Source organism: Danio rerio, chromosome 23 (genome assembly GCF_052040795.2).
Source record: "Danio rerio strain M-AB ecotype USA chromosome 23, GRCz13ab, whole genome shotgun sequence".
Classification (NCBI taxonomy): Eukaryota; Metazoa; Chordata; class Actinopteri; order Cypriniformes; family Danionidae; genus Danio; species Danio rerio.
Window position 1 is genome coordinate 26895240 of NC_141043.1, and position 17996 is coordinate 26913235.

Consider the following 17996-nt stretch of genomic DNA (forward strand, 5'->3'; position numbering starts at 1 on the left):
ACTGTACTCATATGTATGTTTATAATCGCATTTTTATTAAAATATACATTAAATTGTCGACAGCTAGCTCTTTGCAACTCTCACATGGTCTCCCTCTGAAGCTAAGCAGGGCTGTGCCCGGTCAGTACCTGGACCGGAGACCACATGGGAAAGCTAGGTTGCTGCTGGAATGAGTGTTAGTGGGGCCAGTGGTGGTCGCTTAACCTGCGGTCTGTGTGGGTCCTAACACCCCAGTATAGTGAAGGGGACTGCTGAGTAAGTGCTGTCTTTCAGATGAGACGTTAAACCGAGGTCCTGACTCTCTGTGGTCGTTAAAAATCATGGCCTCCTAACCAATACCATATTATAATTGGCTTCATCACTCTCCATCAATCAGCTGGTGTGTGGTCTGGTGCTGCCGTCGCATCATCCAGGAGGATGCTGCACACTGTTGGTGGAAGAGAAGATTACCCCAATGTGAAAAGCACTTTGAGTGTCTAAAAAAGCGCTATATAAATGTAATATTTTACCTCATTATTTAATTTTATTTAATTAATATTATTATTTTAAATAATTAAAAATATAGCATTGTGCAAAGGGATACATATAAATGTTCAAATTGTTTTCAGTTGGGCTTAAAAAAATAATTTTGGACCCTGGAAAAGATTAATTTTACAATGCTTTTATAATAGACTGTTATACTACGCTACTGTTACAATTAGTGTTTATTCTCCAATGTTGTCCCCTAAAAAGCAAGCGTGTAATGTAAACTAGGGGGTCTTAGATGCCGCCACCCCACCGCTCTGAACAAAAGTTTAAAATATTAGTTAAGAAAGAATTTACATATCTAGTGCAAATTAAAATTATATAGCTCATTGTACAACAGGGCGCCATCTGGACGCTTTGTAACCAAAGATAAGGATGTTTTTTTTCTTAATGAGCACACGCTAGAAATGATGGACCATAGCCGTATTGTGGACTTCAATTCCAATCCACATCTAAAGCCCGATTTCCCCACATGTCTTTTTGCGCTCCGTGGGAAATTCCTTTCCTCAGATGTTTCCGATTTCGAATCCGATCGCTGTTTCCCTCCATCTCTCTTCACATTCAAATCTCCCCCATTTGCTCCTTTTTGAAAGTCCCATCAGATACGAGCTGATGTGTGTCTGTGCAAAAAGACCCTTATCATGCAGTTTTAACCAGCTTCTGTCACTCAGCCGTTCCTGGGATTAGAAGACAATTACGGCTATCTTTCATGATAATCATACAAGTGCTTATCCCGGTCCCAGCCAAGCTGGAGCCCGGCCGGCATGATTGATTTGGGCAATTTGTTCAGCTGATTACATGCTGCACAGAACCCAGCGTCAGGCCCGCTCCCCGCTCTCCCCCAGTCGTTTATTCATTATTTATTTCTCTTCGTCATGTAAAAGCTCGTCTCTGATCCTCTCTCACTCTTTCCCCTTATTAGTGTCAATGGGAAAGGTCAGCCGTAACCTTAAAGGAATGTTTAATGATGACCTGACCCCAGTCAGGGCATATGAAAGTGTCTTTTAACCTAATATCTGTGATATATTGTGCTATGTATGTCAGTGTCGCTGTCTAACCAATCTCTCTCCACTCAGTCCTCCATGCCAGCTTTTGGGAAGAGTCTCGGTCTGGTAAACTCCAGTCCATCCTCCCTTCAAGCATCCATACTCTCACATAATTCCCAATACGTTTACCTTCACTGCAAATAAAACTCGCTTTCCCCCACGACTAACCCCACAAAGGCTCCATCACTAACTTTACAGACTTGCATTGCACCAACCACAAGTGCGTGTACAGTAGCTAAGTGGACTGGCACTGTCTCTTTTATATAACCATATGTACTTCCCTGCCTTGCCCCACAGCCACCATGCGTTTCAGCGGCTTCCTGCACCTGGATAAGGTTGAGGGTCAGGAGGTCTTCTACACGCCTGAGATGGAGGACCCCAAATCGGAACTGTTTGGTGAAACGGCCCGAAGCATCGAGAGCGCTGTGAGTTTGTGCTGCTCAAACTTATGCTTGAGTTCACTTTCAGTTCAGCTTTGAAAAGAAGTTCAGGATTCGGTTACAGATTTATTTTAGAAAAATAACTATGAAAGTTTGATGTCGCATTAGTTATGCTACGTTTCGGTAGGAGTACTGTCACTTTTCAAGTAAAAGTTTCACAAAGCTGTGGCGCAACTAGATCTTGACTGAAGATTAGTGTGTTGTTTGTCACAGACACTGTTCTTGTTTGTTTCCACCTTTTATTTCTCCATCTGGTCTCTTTTCTCTTGAGGTTCACCCTTGGGAATTAATGCCGAATGAATTGTGATAAGTGGTGGAATTATCCAGCAAAATAGGTTGAATGCAGCTTTTGAGCAGAAAAAAAATCTAATGATCTGTCGGTCTCTGAAAAAAAGGAACGCATTAGCATAAAGATAAAATACAGACACTTGATTTTGAAGTTTGTGATCAACATAAAACCAATTATAGCATCCGCCACACAAAACTGTCCTGTTGCTAAATATAACCAGTTAGTCATGTTACCACAAGTCTGTACTTTTCAGTAGTTTATACTTGTACTAGAAGAATGTCACAGTATTTGATAGCTTTATATATATATATATATATATATATATATATATATATATATATATATATATATATATGTATATATATATATATATATATATATATATATATATATATATATATATATATATATATATATATATATATATATATATATATATATATATTAACAGCATTTTTACTTTTCTATGGCATTTAAGTTCTATTTTTCTTTGTTAATTAAACAATCATGTAACATTATACCATATTGTTGTTTGCTTTTATGTATTTTCATTCCTTTTTTAGTCATTTTGATATTTCTACTTAAATGAGAAATGTTAGCATGGCAGCTAATCAAAATAAATGTACACAAATATGTTTTACATTTTTCATATAATATTTTTTATTTACATAAGTTATATTTAATATATCAAACACATATGGCACAGTGGTATCTGTAGATACCTAGAGATAATTCTAGGTTTCCTGCACAGCATAAAAAAATTACAACCACGCTCCAACCAGACCCCCCAGGACATTGTGGTTAGCCTCTATAAGCCTCTAGGCCCTTTGCACCCAGTCACCTTTTCCTCCCAGACGTGATGCCCCCACTTTTATGTACAGATACTTTTGCCATCCTAAGTTCCTTCCCTGAGTTTTGTTGTTGTATTCTTTAGCTGACACTGCACACAGTGGCATCAGCTGAAGAAGCTGGTGATTTGTTTTCAGCTTGTTAACCCATTTGGGTGTGTCTGGGAATGAAGGGCAGTACGATAATGAGTTCCACTTATCACTCTAATGTTAGCTAGTGCTGTGACCGAGATTCCTGGCAGGAACTAAGCGAGGATGTAATCAGCCTTTCTCTATGAGCGGTCCACCTGACACAGAAAGCTAATCCCAAATACTTCAGTCTTTCGCTTGGTGAGGTCCAAATCGCAAATGGGGTCATAGGCACCACAGAGTCAGCAACTGAAAAGGTTTCATTGGCCTTAAGCGTCTTCTAATCCCGTTTTATCTCCCTGCATGATTCTCCAGGTTCAACAGAGCACCCCCCCCTCTTCACCCCTCAATATTTTGACCGTCTTTTCTTTCACTTCATTTCAACCTTGTCCATTAGAATCTGTGTAAGCACCTTCTGAGGATAAACCTAGTTTCTGGGTCAGCATGTCCATCCAGCTGTATGCAGCAGCCTGGTTTTGTTGGGGGGCTCTACTGTGAGGCCTGAAGGAAGGGACGGAGCATCCCCTGTCTTTTTTTGCCCAGCATGACTCCAAATGTTCAATGAACTCACGTAGGGTCAGCCCACAGGCAAAAGCCATTATGTCTGTGACAACCCTGTGTGCCTTCCCAGATCCAAGTGCAGCTGTGAATGAAAGGAGTGAAGAAGGAAAACACAAGACCCTTGGGTGACTTGAATGGGGTACTCGATAGAACTCCTGTGGAGACCCTCTAACAGAATGTGCACACGCGTCAGAAAGCACTAGAACAACTCACAAAGCAGTTTGTGAGTTGATTGAATGTGTCCTAATTGAAAACCACTTCTCGTTGTCTCTAGGTTTTACCAATTAGGTGCACTGAAGTGAATTTGATTTTGGAACAATAGTCTTTGTATAGGTATTCACTGTCAGGGAATCAGAAGCAACAAAGCTTCCCTCACGTTGTGCCAAATCGGTGACAGAACTCGCCTACACGTATCGAGGTGGAAACTGAGCCAATTCTAAATGGGCAGCGTTGTAGCCTGACATTTACAGCTGACTTCGAAACATGTTCATGTAATTACTTTTGCGCTGTAGTTAAATGTCAATTTGTGCACCAAGACCCGATGGGGTTCACTAGAGTTTTTCTACTGACACACTTTCTCTTCCTGTGGAGGAATTTATTGTTAACGAGAACTAGATCAGCATATCCAGCTTATAACCAGTTTCATGCACTGCACTTGGGGCATTTACTTGTTTGTTTGTTTCTTTTCTTATTTTCTCTCTGCTTCTGTTTTCTTCAGATGAATGAGTTGTTCCGCAAGTCTGATGTCCAGAAAGACTTCCAGAGTGTCCGTGTGAGGAATCTATCCCCCAGCAACTCCATAATAGCACATATCGAGGCTCACTTCGACCCAGGTAAAGTGTTTTGCTTTTTTCCTTCACTTAATAATGCGGATTCAAATATTACTTAAAGCCCTGGTTTCACAGACAAGGCTTAAGCCTAGTTCTAGACTAAAATGTAAGTCTGAGCTGTTTTGACTGAATTAAAATTGCACTAATTGATTTTTAAATATATCAGTTCCTTTGTTTTGTCTCAATATGCACACCAAAATTGTTTTTTTTTAAGCATGTTTATAAAAATTACTTAAATGTTCTAATTGAACTTTGGCCTAATCCTGGCTAGTCTAAGCCCTGTCTGTGAAACCGGGCCAAAGTGTTGTAAGACCAGTTATATTGGTGCTGTGACCTGGATAGGAGTAAGATTTAAATGATCGAATGAGGCCAGCTAGTAAGACCAATGCAGGTTAAACTTACTCTTTAGACTGCTGTATGGGACTGTGGTGTTTAGCATCCTCCCACATCCCATACCTTTTGACAGTGGTTTAAGTTCCACTTGGAACATTGCAAGCAGATTGCATTGGTGCTGCAACCTGAACGAGAGAGCTGTTTGGTTGATTTTAGAGTTGAATGTAATAGAGGCTAACTAAGATGGACTGTTGAGAAACCTCACTCCTCCTGCCTCAAGAGCTGCACTAGAGACTAAATCTTGGGGTTGTAGTAATTAGAATAATTATTAGCACTCCTTATCTTAAGCTGGTTACGGCTGCTTTGATTTCAAGTTGGTGCATTGTGAGTAGGGCCAAGTTCTTGGTGCCATGACCCGGATGGGTTTAAGGTACAGAGAGGCGGATTAAATCTAGTATGTCCCACTAGTGACTCACTCTAGAGGCTGCAGTATTGCTTAAGGATGCTTGTTACTTCAACCTCCTCCCATGTTAGTTTACTAGTTCAAATTCAGTTTGAAGCAGAATGAGTTGGACAAACAACATTTGGAGCTTAGAGAGTGTCTCGGTTTTTAGAATAAATATAGTATCCTATGCTGTGAGTGTGCGGCATGTCAACTTTACCCATGCTCTTAAAAATATAGAATATGCACCTGGCTACATTTAGTCATCATTTGCTTAATAAAAGTTACCATGATCATATATAAAAATAGGTTTACCACCAACTTTCTTGTCTTTAAAAATAACAATTAGATTAATTATCTTTAAATTAGGACAATTTGCATAGACAATGTGGTATGTTTGCACTTAAAAGAATAGTTATGACTTGAAATAGTTCAATGAATTTCTATGGATCAAACTGGATTGCATGCGCTTTGTAAAGGCTGAGGTCTTTGTGCTAAAATACTGTGCTGTTTAGCGAAATGATCTCTTGATGTTCTTTATTATCTGTCTTCCCCAGTCATTCTGCCCTCCGTTATCCTGTTTTTATTTATTTTCCTTTTCCGAGCTGCTTCTAATTTATTTCTGAAGTGGCTCTAGCACACAAAGCACAAAGTCTGACTTATACCCTCCTCACACATCAAATTCCCTCAGTCTGCGCTCCTTTAGAAACATGCCCACGGCAAGAAATAAAGAGCGCATAAAAACTCCCTTGTATGTTTGAAGAAAATAATAATTCAACACAGCAGAATGAGGCGTATAAGTTAAGTAAAAGAATCCCTGTAGATACAGCTCTCGTCTTTTCTGGCTGCGGCATTGGTCAGAGAGCGTGGCCTTTTTAGCGAGGTAATTTATCAGCTAGGTTTTCTGAAAAAGCTGCTTTATTTCAGTCTCTATTGCTCCTCGTGCTTTTAAGACCTTTAGAGCATCGCACCAGCTGATAAAAATCTCCTTCGCTATTCTCTTTTTATTGGTCCCCTTCAGCGGCACAAGAGCACAATTCTAGCACAAGCGCCTGTCATAAAGGCGGTCTGTGGTGGCCAGTAACAGGGCCATCTGTGGAAGCGTTATTAGAGTGTTTCATCCCAACGTCCCTGAAATGCATGGCGGCTCAAGAACTGCTTCTCCCAAGGGCCTATTACACGCAGGCTTTTCTGTATATATTTGCAGTTTGTTATGTCAAGAGCGAGGGTGGTGTGGCTGGTTAGTGCCGGTTCTTCATCCTCTGCTGTGCAATACGTTCAGGGCTGTGTTCTTGTTCTGCAGACACAAGGTTCAATGTGGGGGATATTGAGGGAGCCCTTCTCAAACAGCTTAAGGCATCTAAAGACACTGGCATCGTTGTGAAGAAACCGGAGGAAGAGAACATTCACATCAACAACTATGGTAACCCGCTTGAAATTGCTTTTCCGTCCTTTTTCTTGTTCTCTTGCTGGCTTTTGTTGAGTGTGATTGCTCTTCAAGCTGCCATTTGATAACCACGAGTGGCCGCAGGACTCGAATAACTCAAAAAGAACCAGCTTATTGAATTCGAGACTTTATTGCAGCCTCAGTTTCATTTGTGAAGAATTATAGTCCAGAAGATAAATTTTTTTTCTCTCCAATTTTTTAGGTCTTTCAACTGTTCCTTTCTTTACCACCACAACAACCACTGTGGCGTCTGTCACGACTCCCACTACCACCACCACCACAATGTCTCCCAGTTCTGCTTATACCACTCTCCGGCCCATCACTACTAGACGACCCTTCACAAGCCACAGAACCACCACGCCAGCACTAGCCACCACCACTGCACCACATGTGCCCAAGACCACAGTTTCGCTTATGAACAGACTAGGGCCCCACGCTCACAGTCCATGTGACTCTCAGCCCTGCCGACATGGAGGAACCTGTGAAGAAGACGACAATGACTTCACCTGTATCTGTCCAGCAGGACGAGGAGGAGCCGTGTGTGAGAAAGGTGAGGACTATAAACAATAGACAATACAGTGCTTCCCACAGGTTTGAAATATACTTGGTAGGTAAATATTTGCTAAATATTTGCTGATATATGAATGGAAAATGTATTTTTATTTAAATAAAAAAAACACAAAAAGCAGACAATTTAAGATGTTTTAACAATTTAGATGTTTTAAAAAATTGTTATGAATGTATTTTTATTAATTAAATTTGTGTTTACGATGATTAGGACTTATAGCATTATATTTAAAGTGCTATGCCATAACATGTTTATAAACCATGTTTAATGTGTGTGGCTGCAGTTGTAGCCTTTGAATGACATAGCAGTAGCTGAACTCCGATAAAACAAAGGGGTTACGTCACACCCGCCTGCCCAACTAAGTGACATGCAACTCTGAGGGCACCCTGGGCTGCCAGATATGTGCGTAGCACTTAAGGCCCGTGCACACCGAGACGTTTTTTGCTCGCGTTTTCTGTCAACGTTTAACGCCTCATAACTAAATAAGGGCGTCAATGTGATTGTGCACACCAACGCGCAAAACGCCAGGCACAAAAGCGTCATTTAAAAAAAAACGCCTCATGCATCCTTCTCCACCAATCAGATCGGCACTTTTGCTCACTTGCATGAAGCTGCTGAAGTTACTGTAAACAGCACTTGGAGGCGCTCAAGTGCAAAACTGTCAATGTGAGCGCACGTTGAAGAAGATGCCCAGAGGCGATATGAACGTGGAGCTGCTTATTGCTCTATGAACACTAATCATTTCTTCATCGCTAGAGCAGGAGCTGCTGCTTGAACCATCTATGCTTGTTCGAGTCATCAGTAACTTTATAAACAAACTTGCGAACTTCATCTATTCGTCTAATTTGCGGCTCAAGTGTTCAATTACAATCATGTCTCCACTCTTAAATGCTAATTTCACCATTGCACTCCATCATAACATCACAACTCACAAGACAACTTTTCACCTCAACAAAAAATTTCGTCGTGATTTAATCTCGCGAGATCTCGTCATTCAAGATCTTGTCACACCCCTATATATATGCACCCACTGACAGGTAAAATCTGTTGCTGACATTTTGTACAGTATTGCCAAAGCATGTTAGATATGTATAAAATATGTAATATATCAACATCATCAACTTAAAAATCAATATACAGCAAATAAAATATAAATGCCATAAAGGGATAAAAAGCCCAGACGGATGCATTATTTAGTCCCAAAAAAGGCATGTCTCTGTGGGTCCTGTAGGTCTCTGCAGAGCATGTGAGATTGTGTGTGAGAGTGTTAACAATGTATAAAAAAAAATAAAAAAAAAATTCCACCAAATATACTTTGGCGGCCATTAATATACCCGGGTGACCTGCCAAAGTAAAGTCTGTGTAAGAAGAACTGCAATAGTAAAACCATTATCGATAGATGGATGGATGGATGGATGGATGGATGGATGGATGGATGGATGGATGGATGGATGGATGGATGGACGGACTCACGGACAGACGGTTGGGTGGGTGTGTTTGTGGGTAGACAGACAGACAGACAGACAGGAGACAGACAGACAGACAGACAGACAGACAGACAGACAGAAAGATAGATAGACAGACAGACAGACAGACAGAAAGACAGACAGACAGACAGACAGACAGACAGACAGACAGACAGACAGACAGACAGACAGACAGACAGACAGACAGACAGATAGATAGATAGATAGATAGATAGATAGATAGATAGATAGATAGATAGATAGATAGATAGATAGATAGATAGATAGATAGATAGATAGATAGATAGATAGATAGATAGATAATTAAATACTGCCAAAGAATCTTAAGTGTTATTTTTGTTTATCTCTTTGATCTTTTTAAACAGAACTCATAAAAAGCACAACAGAAGCACACTTGAATATTTCAGACACATTTGAATATTAATTATTTTTAATAAATGATCACAATTGAAAATGCATTATTTATTAATGTTGTTATTTATTATTAACATTCCAGAATATTTGACTCCTTTGAAGTAAAAAAAAAAAGGATTCAATAAGTCTACAACTGGAGTCCCGCTGTTGCGCCGAGGAAATCTGAGCTCAATTCATTGTCTCTGTTGGTGGTATTGGGATATGAAACTACCTTTTGCAGCTGTGTCAGGTTATAATTGACTCTAATTACATCGATGAACTTCAGCGAGTATCAAACTGCGGTGAGGTGAAAAAAAGCCACTAATTAAAGGCTTGTAAGCAGCCCTCAAACACTTCCTCTGATCAATCGGGCCATTAAAGAGTGATGAAGAGAGAAGGCTTCATCAGACTTGCATTCTCCAGAGAAAAGAGTGAGAGACAGCCGAAAGAAGAAGAGAGAGAGAGGTGTTGATTCATTTCTGAGCATGGGGATTCTCCGTCTGCAATGTAAATGTCTAATGGAAAGACGTCTGGGGGAAACTACACTGTTTGGCTTTTTTTTTTTTTTTTTTTGCAGCTCTTATGTTTTTACATATAACAAAACACAACATGAACGGCACATTACTGTACTATTGACCGGGGTATCAGCGTTATCTGAGGGAGACACACTTCAGCTCAGTTTTATTTGTCGCTCTATCGGTAGAGAGCAGACTGTTAAGGGATTGAAGACCTGGTTGAGAGTCTCTGATAACCTGCTTTATCTGTCTTCTACCTTCTGTCCCCTACTCAGTTATAAAGTACTTCATACCATCCTTTGGTGGAAAGTCTTACATGGCGTTCCAGACCATGAAGGCCTACCATACTGTACGCATTGCCATGGAGTTCAGGGCTTCGGAAATGACTGGGATATTGCTCTACAATGGGCAAAAAAGCAAAAAGGACTTTCTTTCTCTGACTCTAGTTGAAGGATATGTGGAGCTCAGGTGAGTGAGTTTGAGGTTTGAAATCGATTTATAGGTCCTGTTTTTGTTTGATATTAAGATGTGTTTTGGCTAATTGGAGCACAAGTAAGAGAGACATATATTCAAGCAGCTGCCATTTAAATTTATATCTTTTTAGTTCATTTTGATCCCTTCTCTGATCAGAAAAGGATCTATGAGCAGGTGTTTGTAGTGGAAATGTAATATCTTTTGATTTGATGTTGCAAAAAAAAAATCTTCTGCATTTTACATAGTATACAGTAAAACAAAAAGGTTTAACTATAATGTACTTTATTAAAATTTTTACAGTAAAAATATTGATTAAATGTTAAAGCAGTGAAATGGAATAAATATATTAATGAATTTATTGAAGCAAGCAAAATATATATAAATGATTTGATTTCCTTCATTTTTGATGACTTGGTAATGAAGCATTTTAACATTTATATTCGAAGGCAGAATTATTAGCCCCTCCTGTAAAATTTACATTTTTAAATTATAAATAGTTTTAATAACTAATTTCTTTTGTCTTTCCCATGATGACATTCAGTACATAATATTTTGTTAGTTTGTATAAGATACTTGCGTTTCGCTTAAAATGTAATTAAAGGGTTTCATGTTAACTGGGAAACTCATTGGACAACCGTGATTTATTCTGAAAAAGACATTCTTGAGGGGGCTGATAATATTGATCATAAAATATATATATTTAAAAATAAATAAAACTGTGTTTATTTGAAATACTGTGAAAATTGCATTGGGCTCTGTTTGGAAATAACTTGGGAAATACTTGGTAGAAGTTATAAATTTAATACAAATAATGCAGAAAGGATACAATAAGCGCGACCAACCATAAATAATTAGAGTGATGCAACTATTGAGATCTACACAATAGAAAAAATCACTTCTGTTGTTAATTTAAAGAAGGATATATTTCTGGGAAAATGGTGCAAATAGTTTTGAATATATATTCAGTTAAAAGACTTGATTTCGTTGTTATTAACAAATAGAAGATGCTCAACTGATATAAATATATGCTAATGTGTGTATACACTGCAAAAAAATGCTTTTCTTAAAAAGTCTAAAAAAAAATCAAAAAATCAAAATCAAGAAGTATTTTCTAGACAAACATTGGCTTATTATTATCTACACAATTGGCAGATTGTTTAGCTTGTTTTAAGAAAAAACTCTTAAATTGTGGCATATTATTTCTTAAAACAAAATAATATATTTTTTTCTTGTTTTGAAAATGCTTCTTGATTTAAGAATGTTTAGATAGTTTGACTAGAAACAAGATTGAAATAAAAATCTAAGTAAGAAAAGCATTTTTTGCACTTATATGGTTATATATATTCACATTGTTGTGTGTTATCCCCATGTGTATAATAAAGATGTTCATTTGAGATTATTCTGGAAGGAATTATATTATGACATGCGTTTTCACCCTGGATGTAAATAGTTAAATGAATATTCTACAACATAGAACATAATTATATTATAAGATCATAAAAACTATGTCTTTATGAATAAGATTATTATGTATTCATATGAAAAAAACAACAACATTCAGATTCAGATAAAAAAAGACTCTATTTTGATGGTCTATTTGAGTATTAGTAGATTACTCTGCTTAAAATCTGTTAATACTGCTCCTTTAACAGACATTTAACTGACTAAAAGAAACTTTGGAAATACATGTCAACTTAAACTAGTCCCAACCCTAACCCCACCTAACAGTCTACTTATATTCTAATGAGAATTAGTTGATGCAATATACAATAACTTAAATTCAACAAAGGGACCATCAAAATAAAGTGTGACCAAAAAAAAGTTTCATAATACCCAGTATAAACAGGGCCTAATATTTAGTGCCAATCCAGATCTGTTCATCATGTTAATATGTGAATCTCTCCTGCAGGTTTAACACTGGTTCAGGGACTGCTTCAGTTATCAGTAAAGTCCTGGTAAAGCCGGGTCGCTGGCATCAGCTTGTTGTAGTACGTAACAGGCGCAATGCCATGCTGAGCGTGGACAATGAGCCCAGCGTTGAAGGACAAAGTCCTCCAGGAACAGATGGACTCAACCTGGACACAGACCTTTTCATCGGCGGAGTGCTTGATGACATGAGTGCAGAGTAAGAGAAACTCCAGACCTCCTACAAATAACGCTAACAAGAGCCTCTTTAGTCTTGTTAGGATCATAATGAAACAATATGAAGAATAATAACCTAAAACGATGACTGTCTGAGATCGTCTGCGCATGTATGCTGGAACCTGCCAGAACAACTAATACGACTTAATAAGATGGAGCAGAAATAGCCAAATCAAATTAGCATCAATCAGAGATGTTGTGAAACACCACTTGAGTTCCTGTGGATCTAATTAAATGTTTTTCCATCTGTTCTCACTCAGGCAAAGAGTGTCTTTTCTCAATAAAGAAGACGTCTTTGTTATTTTTTTTATTATTATTATTTTATCATTTCAGGTCTTTGTTACATTTTCTGTGTGGTTTAAAGGGTTTCTTCTCACCAAATTAAAATTCTGTCATCATTTACTCACTCTCATGTCATTTCAACTTTCATTTTGAACACAAATGAGATACTTTTTATTGAGGTCTCAAAGATTTCTGTCCCTTCATTGAAAATCTTTTCATCCTAAACTCTCTAAAGAGATCAAAAAACAAGTCTGTATGAATTGAGTGGTTTAATTCAAGTCTTTTGAAGAGACATGATCGTTTTATATGATGAACAGATTCCATTTGAGCTTTAATATAGACACTTCAGTGAACAGAAGTTCAACCACACCTGTTTGAGTATATTTAGTTTGAATGTAAATTAAAGCCTAAACTAAATCTGTTTGTCTTATAAAGCAGCAGCGTCTTCTCAGAAAACTTGGATCAAATCCCTCAATTCATATGGATTTATATTTTGATCCCTTTACAGTCGTGCCAGAGTTTTAGGTCAGCAGACCGTTAATGGAAGGAAAGAAATTTCTCAGATTTAATAAAAGCGTCTTAATTCGTGTTCTGAACAGGGATAGTCCACCTAAAAATGAAAATTGACTCACTATTTACACATCCTCAAATCGTTCTGAACCATGTATGTTTCTTATGTTGAGCACAAAAGAAGATATTTTGAAGAAAGCTGTAACCATTGACATACATAATAGCAAAACAAATACTATGGAGCTCAATAGTTACAGGTTTCTAGCATTTTTCTAAATTACTTCTTTTGTGTTTAACAGAATTTTCTAGAATCTTCTAAAGGTTTGAAACAAGAGAGAGTAGTTGATGTTTTTTTTGGGTGAACTATCCCTTTAGCAAAAGTCTTACAGGTTTGAAATGAGTAAATAACAACAAAATTTTCAGGATTTAGCCTTTTAATAATTACAATGAGCATTATAAAATGAGACAAACAAATGACAAAACTGATTATCTTGTCTTCACAGCGTAAAGGAGAGGACATCAGTTTCAGCAGGTCTGGTGGGCTGCATCCGCATGCTGGACGTGAACAACCTTGTCTATAATCTGCAAGAGAATGGCGGCAGCGTTCTGTACGGTTCGGCCATTGGCGAGTGTGGCAACAACCCATGCCTGCCAAACCCCTGCAAGAACGGAGCGTCCTGTCAGGTCAAAGAAGCCGAGATTTTCCACTGCAAATGTGTCAACGGTTTCTCTGGTAGGTGTACAACTCTTCGCTCTAATTTGTATGCGTTTGACACTTTCATCTGTTAAGCTAGTGTTGCCTCAGAAAAAAAATGGCGAGCTTCACCTTTAACTATACGCCGTTTAAGAAGAATGAAGGGCTTTGCAGTGACTCTCTGTTCCAGTGAATATGTGGACTTGACTGTATTGATGAAAGTTTCAGCAGGGCAGAGGATGCTTGTCTAATCAATTTTTGGCCTTATGGGTATGTAAGACAGATGAGTGTTTACTCAGTGATATGAAGGCAGCAAGGACAAACATGGAGCGAATACAAAAACTTCACCAGTCTTGAATTTATTCACCATGGATGGGAAGCCACAGTTTCTCAGTCTTGAAAAAGGATATTTTTAAAACAGCAGAGGAACATAAGCTATATTTCTTAGAAGAAAATAATAACTAATCAAACATTATGTCCAGCAGAGCTATGTTTGAGACCAAACTTGTCAAGTTGAAGTGAAAGATATTGAATACAAGGTTTATCTTACATTTAATGGCTTATGTTGATAATATAATATAATATAATATAATATAATATAATATAATATAATATAATATAATATAATATAATATAATATAATATAATATGTGATCAAACATAGCAAACATGGATCATTTATGCTCCATGGATTAACAACAGTTTAATTTAATTTAATTTAATTTAATTTAATTTTTTTCCCAGAGATGGGTTGTGGCTGGAAGGGCATCCACTGTGTAAAAACGTGCTGGATGAGTTGGCGCTTCATTCCGCTGTGGTGACCCCAGATTAATAAAGAAGAAGCCGAAAAGAAAATGAATGAATGAATTTAATTTTGTTTTTTAATGAACATTTTTCTCTTGCTCTTGTGTGTAGGTTCAGTAACTTCACTTATATGGCGATGAATAGGTTATTTTCATAGTTTTTAAAGTGAAATGACTGAACACAGTCAGATTGAAAACAAAAACATTTCAGATTGCATTTAGGCTTTTGCATCTAAACTCTTCTCTTTCTTTTTTTCTTTTTTTTTTTGTATGGCAAAAATTGTTACAGCATTAATTATAGATCATGTTTCATGAAGACATTTTGTTATTTAGATTTTTTAAAAAATCGCAATGAATGTAATTGTAATTCGCAATGGTAAGAACTTAAATTGGACTACTTTAAAGGTGACTTTTTTCATTATATCCTCATACTCCAGATATTAAAATAGTTGTTTCTTAGGCCAAAAATTGTCCGAAAATCAACACAAAGCTTGTATAAATCATAATTTCCTAAACAATTTACCCTTTTTCAGTTTAGTTTCACATATAGTATATTATAATATAATATAACAATACATAACATAATATGATATTCGTTAATGATTCTCTAAGTTAAAAAGTTTGAAAAAAACAGTTCTCATAATGAAAACAGGGTTACCATTCTTTAAGCAAAATCATAAATCTTATTTCATTTTATTTTTTCTTTTATTTTTTTTGGAATTAACTATATAAAAGCACAATAGAAGCACATTTGAGCATTTGGCACAGTTTCATTCGCAATCCTATTATAATAATGCAATTCACCCAAATGTATGTATTGAATCTTGACTGGTATTGTATAGTGAGATTATGGCTGAAAACCTACGCTGTATGTCTGGCTGCACCTTATTGCTTCCACAGAGTCTCTGATTTTCTTATTATTCTTCATCTTATGGCTGTGAGTGTATGGCAGCCCTTGGAACTCTATTGTACAAACAAGACTTTTTACGCCAATTAATTCCTAGTACCAAATGCCAATGTTATGATTAAGATTTTTTTATGTCTGCCACACAGAGTTTTTAAATCAAAACTGGCTCAGGTCATCGTCAGACCAAACATTTTTATTTTTGGATTCCTTGGTTGTATTAAAAAAACACATTTATTGGTGAGGATGCCAAATAAAAAGCTAATCTGTATTTAGGATGGATCCTACTGGCCAGACGTTTCTACTTAATCTGTTAAACCAAATCATTTTCCACAAAACTTCTTGCAAAACATCACCAAACTTTTGTTTCACTGCTGTTTTTGTCGCTGTACTTTCAGCGATGTTTTGAACTGTTTCTGTCTTTCTCCTATACATCCATCTGTGCTTTCTTCCAACATAAGAAGCAGTAGAAATCATCCACAGAGCAAAAGTTACAGGGTTTCCTTTGTTCACAACCAAGAGGGTTTTTTTACTCTCTCTCTTTCTCAGTCTTGCAGAGTTGCTCCAGACATTTGAAATATTGCCCACAGTAAATTGCTCTGTTGTTCTGCTCACAAGCCTTTATTGAACAACCTTTATAATAATACAGTTCAATATCTTCCACTTTATTTCGGAGCTGCAGAATGGCTGCAATGAGGTGTGTAGGAAAATGAAGACCCTTTGAAGTGGAAGTGTACACAAAGAAATTGGCTAGAGGGATAAATATGTGGGATAACCTTTAATGTTTAAAGAGCAGGATTGTAAGTTGGAGGGTTGCCGCGCTTGTCTCAGTGATAGAGAGGCCTTACAGTTTCAGAGTATGAGCGAGAGAGAGACACCTAGCAGAGCGTCTCTGAACACGGCAGGGGCTTTCATTACAACGAGCAGACTCTGCCGCCCGTGGCTCTGGCTCCTACTATGTTCTACAGTATGTGATGATGGGGAATGTTCGGATGAGGCCAAAAGTGCTGACCTGAAGCATTTCGCTCTTTCCAACCAACAGGGCTCAATGCGATGTGCTGTGGGTGAATTTACAGTTGTAATCTTTCAAAATCTTTTTAGAAATTAAAGGTGCAGTAGATGATTGTGTTCAGTAACATTTTTGTTGTGCTGGTTGAAAGTCTCTTCACAATCCAATAGTACTGATTAAAGGAAATGATCTAAATGTATTTATATGTATTTTTTATTCTAGGTAAGGCATACACTAAGACTAAAACATTATTAATTAATTAAAATTATCCAATTAAAATTTGTTGGGATGATAATTCCCATAATTCTGATAAGTAGCCCAAACTGTCTGTCCACAAATGTAGATTTGTACATCTGCAGCTGTTCACGCAGATCTACCACGCATTCATGTACACACGAGACACAGCGGTCAAAACAAATGCTAAATTTAAACTTTTTAAAACCCTAAATCAATATTGGAGTTACTTTTGCACACTGGAGTAAGGACCATGGCTAAGAAATTTAAATTAGATAGATAAAAGTATTTTAGTCACGCAAAGCTTATGTTGATTGTGTTGTTTTACGAATTGGTTAAATGCACAGAAGCAAAGGCTATAGAATACTTAATACAGAAGTGTTGTTCAACCACTAAAATCGTCCAGCGAACGATTGATGTGACTATTTTCAATTTCATAAGGGACCTTTTAAAGCATTGATAATGTTTTAAAGTCACATAACATAAGCAAATAGCACTATTCTGCGTAGCCTAATTACTGAGGTAAAGTTGATTTTAAAGTTGGTTCATTTTTTAACAATGACAACCTGTGACACGGTCCCTACATTGTTTATCATGCCACTCTGAATTTTCGCTGTGAAATGGCTTGTAAGTATGGTTTAGTCCTGCACGCTGCCGGCCAAGCATTATAGATGCTTTAGGACAAAGCGCATGAGAGAGTGAGACCAGCAATTCTTGCATGCATTAAATATTGCACATTATGACAAGTTTTGCTTGATACACAACCGAAAACATGCTAGATATAATAGTTTTTTATTTGGAATTATAGTACTATAGAGTACTATCAAGTTTTCTAACTGACATGATCTAGTGGGTTGTCTACTGTCATCTTTAAGGGGCTTGTTCATGATTTCAGGAGGAAACGGATAGTATTTTGGCAGATCACCTACTGCACCTTTAACTATGGTAAAAATTCAAGTAGGCTTGACCAGAGGATCTTGATCTTGTGTCATCACTACCCTGCTGAAAAAAAAAACTAACAAATGGAAACCTCAACAATTCTAATGGTTTTGTTGGTTATATTGGGAATTGCATTGCTAATGGTAATGGTC

General features: G+C 37.3%; 1 protein-coding gene across 44 annotated transcripts in view; it reads left to right on the forward strand.

The window, feature by feature from the left end:
* Positions 1–17996, forward strand: part of agrn (agrin) — a 467750-nt gene that overhangs the window by 402236 nt on the left and 47518 nt on the right. For 40 of the 44 annotated variants that reach the window (XM_087305965.1, XM_087305966.1, XM_087305953.1 and 37 more), the window contains 7 exon segments: positions 1869–1996; positions 4557–4671; positions 6747–6866; positions 7093–7440; positions 10129–10321; positions 12237–12452; positions 13765–13994. In XM_087305965.1, coding sequence (XP_087162091.1) covers positions 1869–1996; positions 4557–4671; positions 6747–6866; positions 7093–7440; positions 10129–10321; positions 12237–12452; positions 13765–13994 — 1350 coding nt within the window. 44 annotated transcript variants of the gene reach the window in all.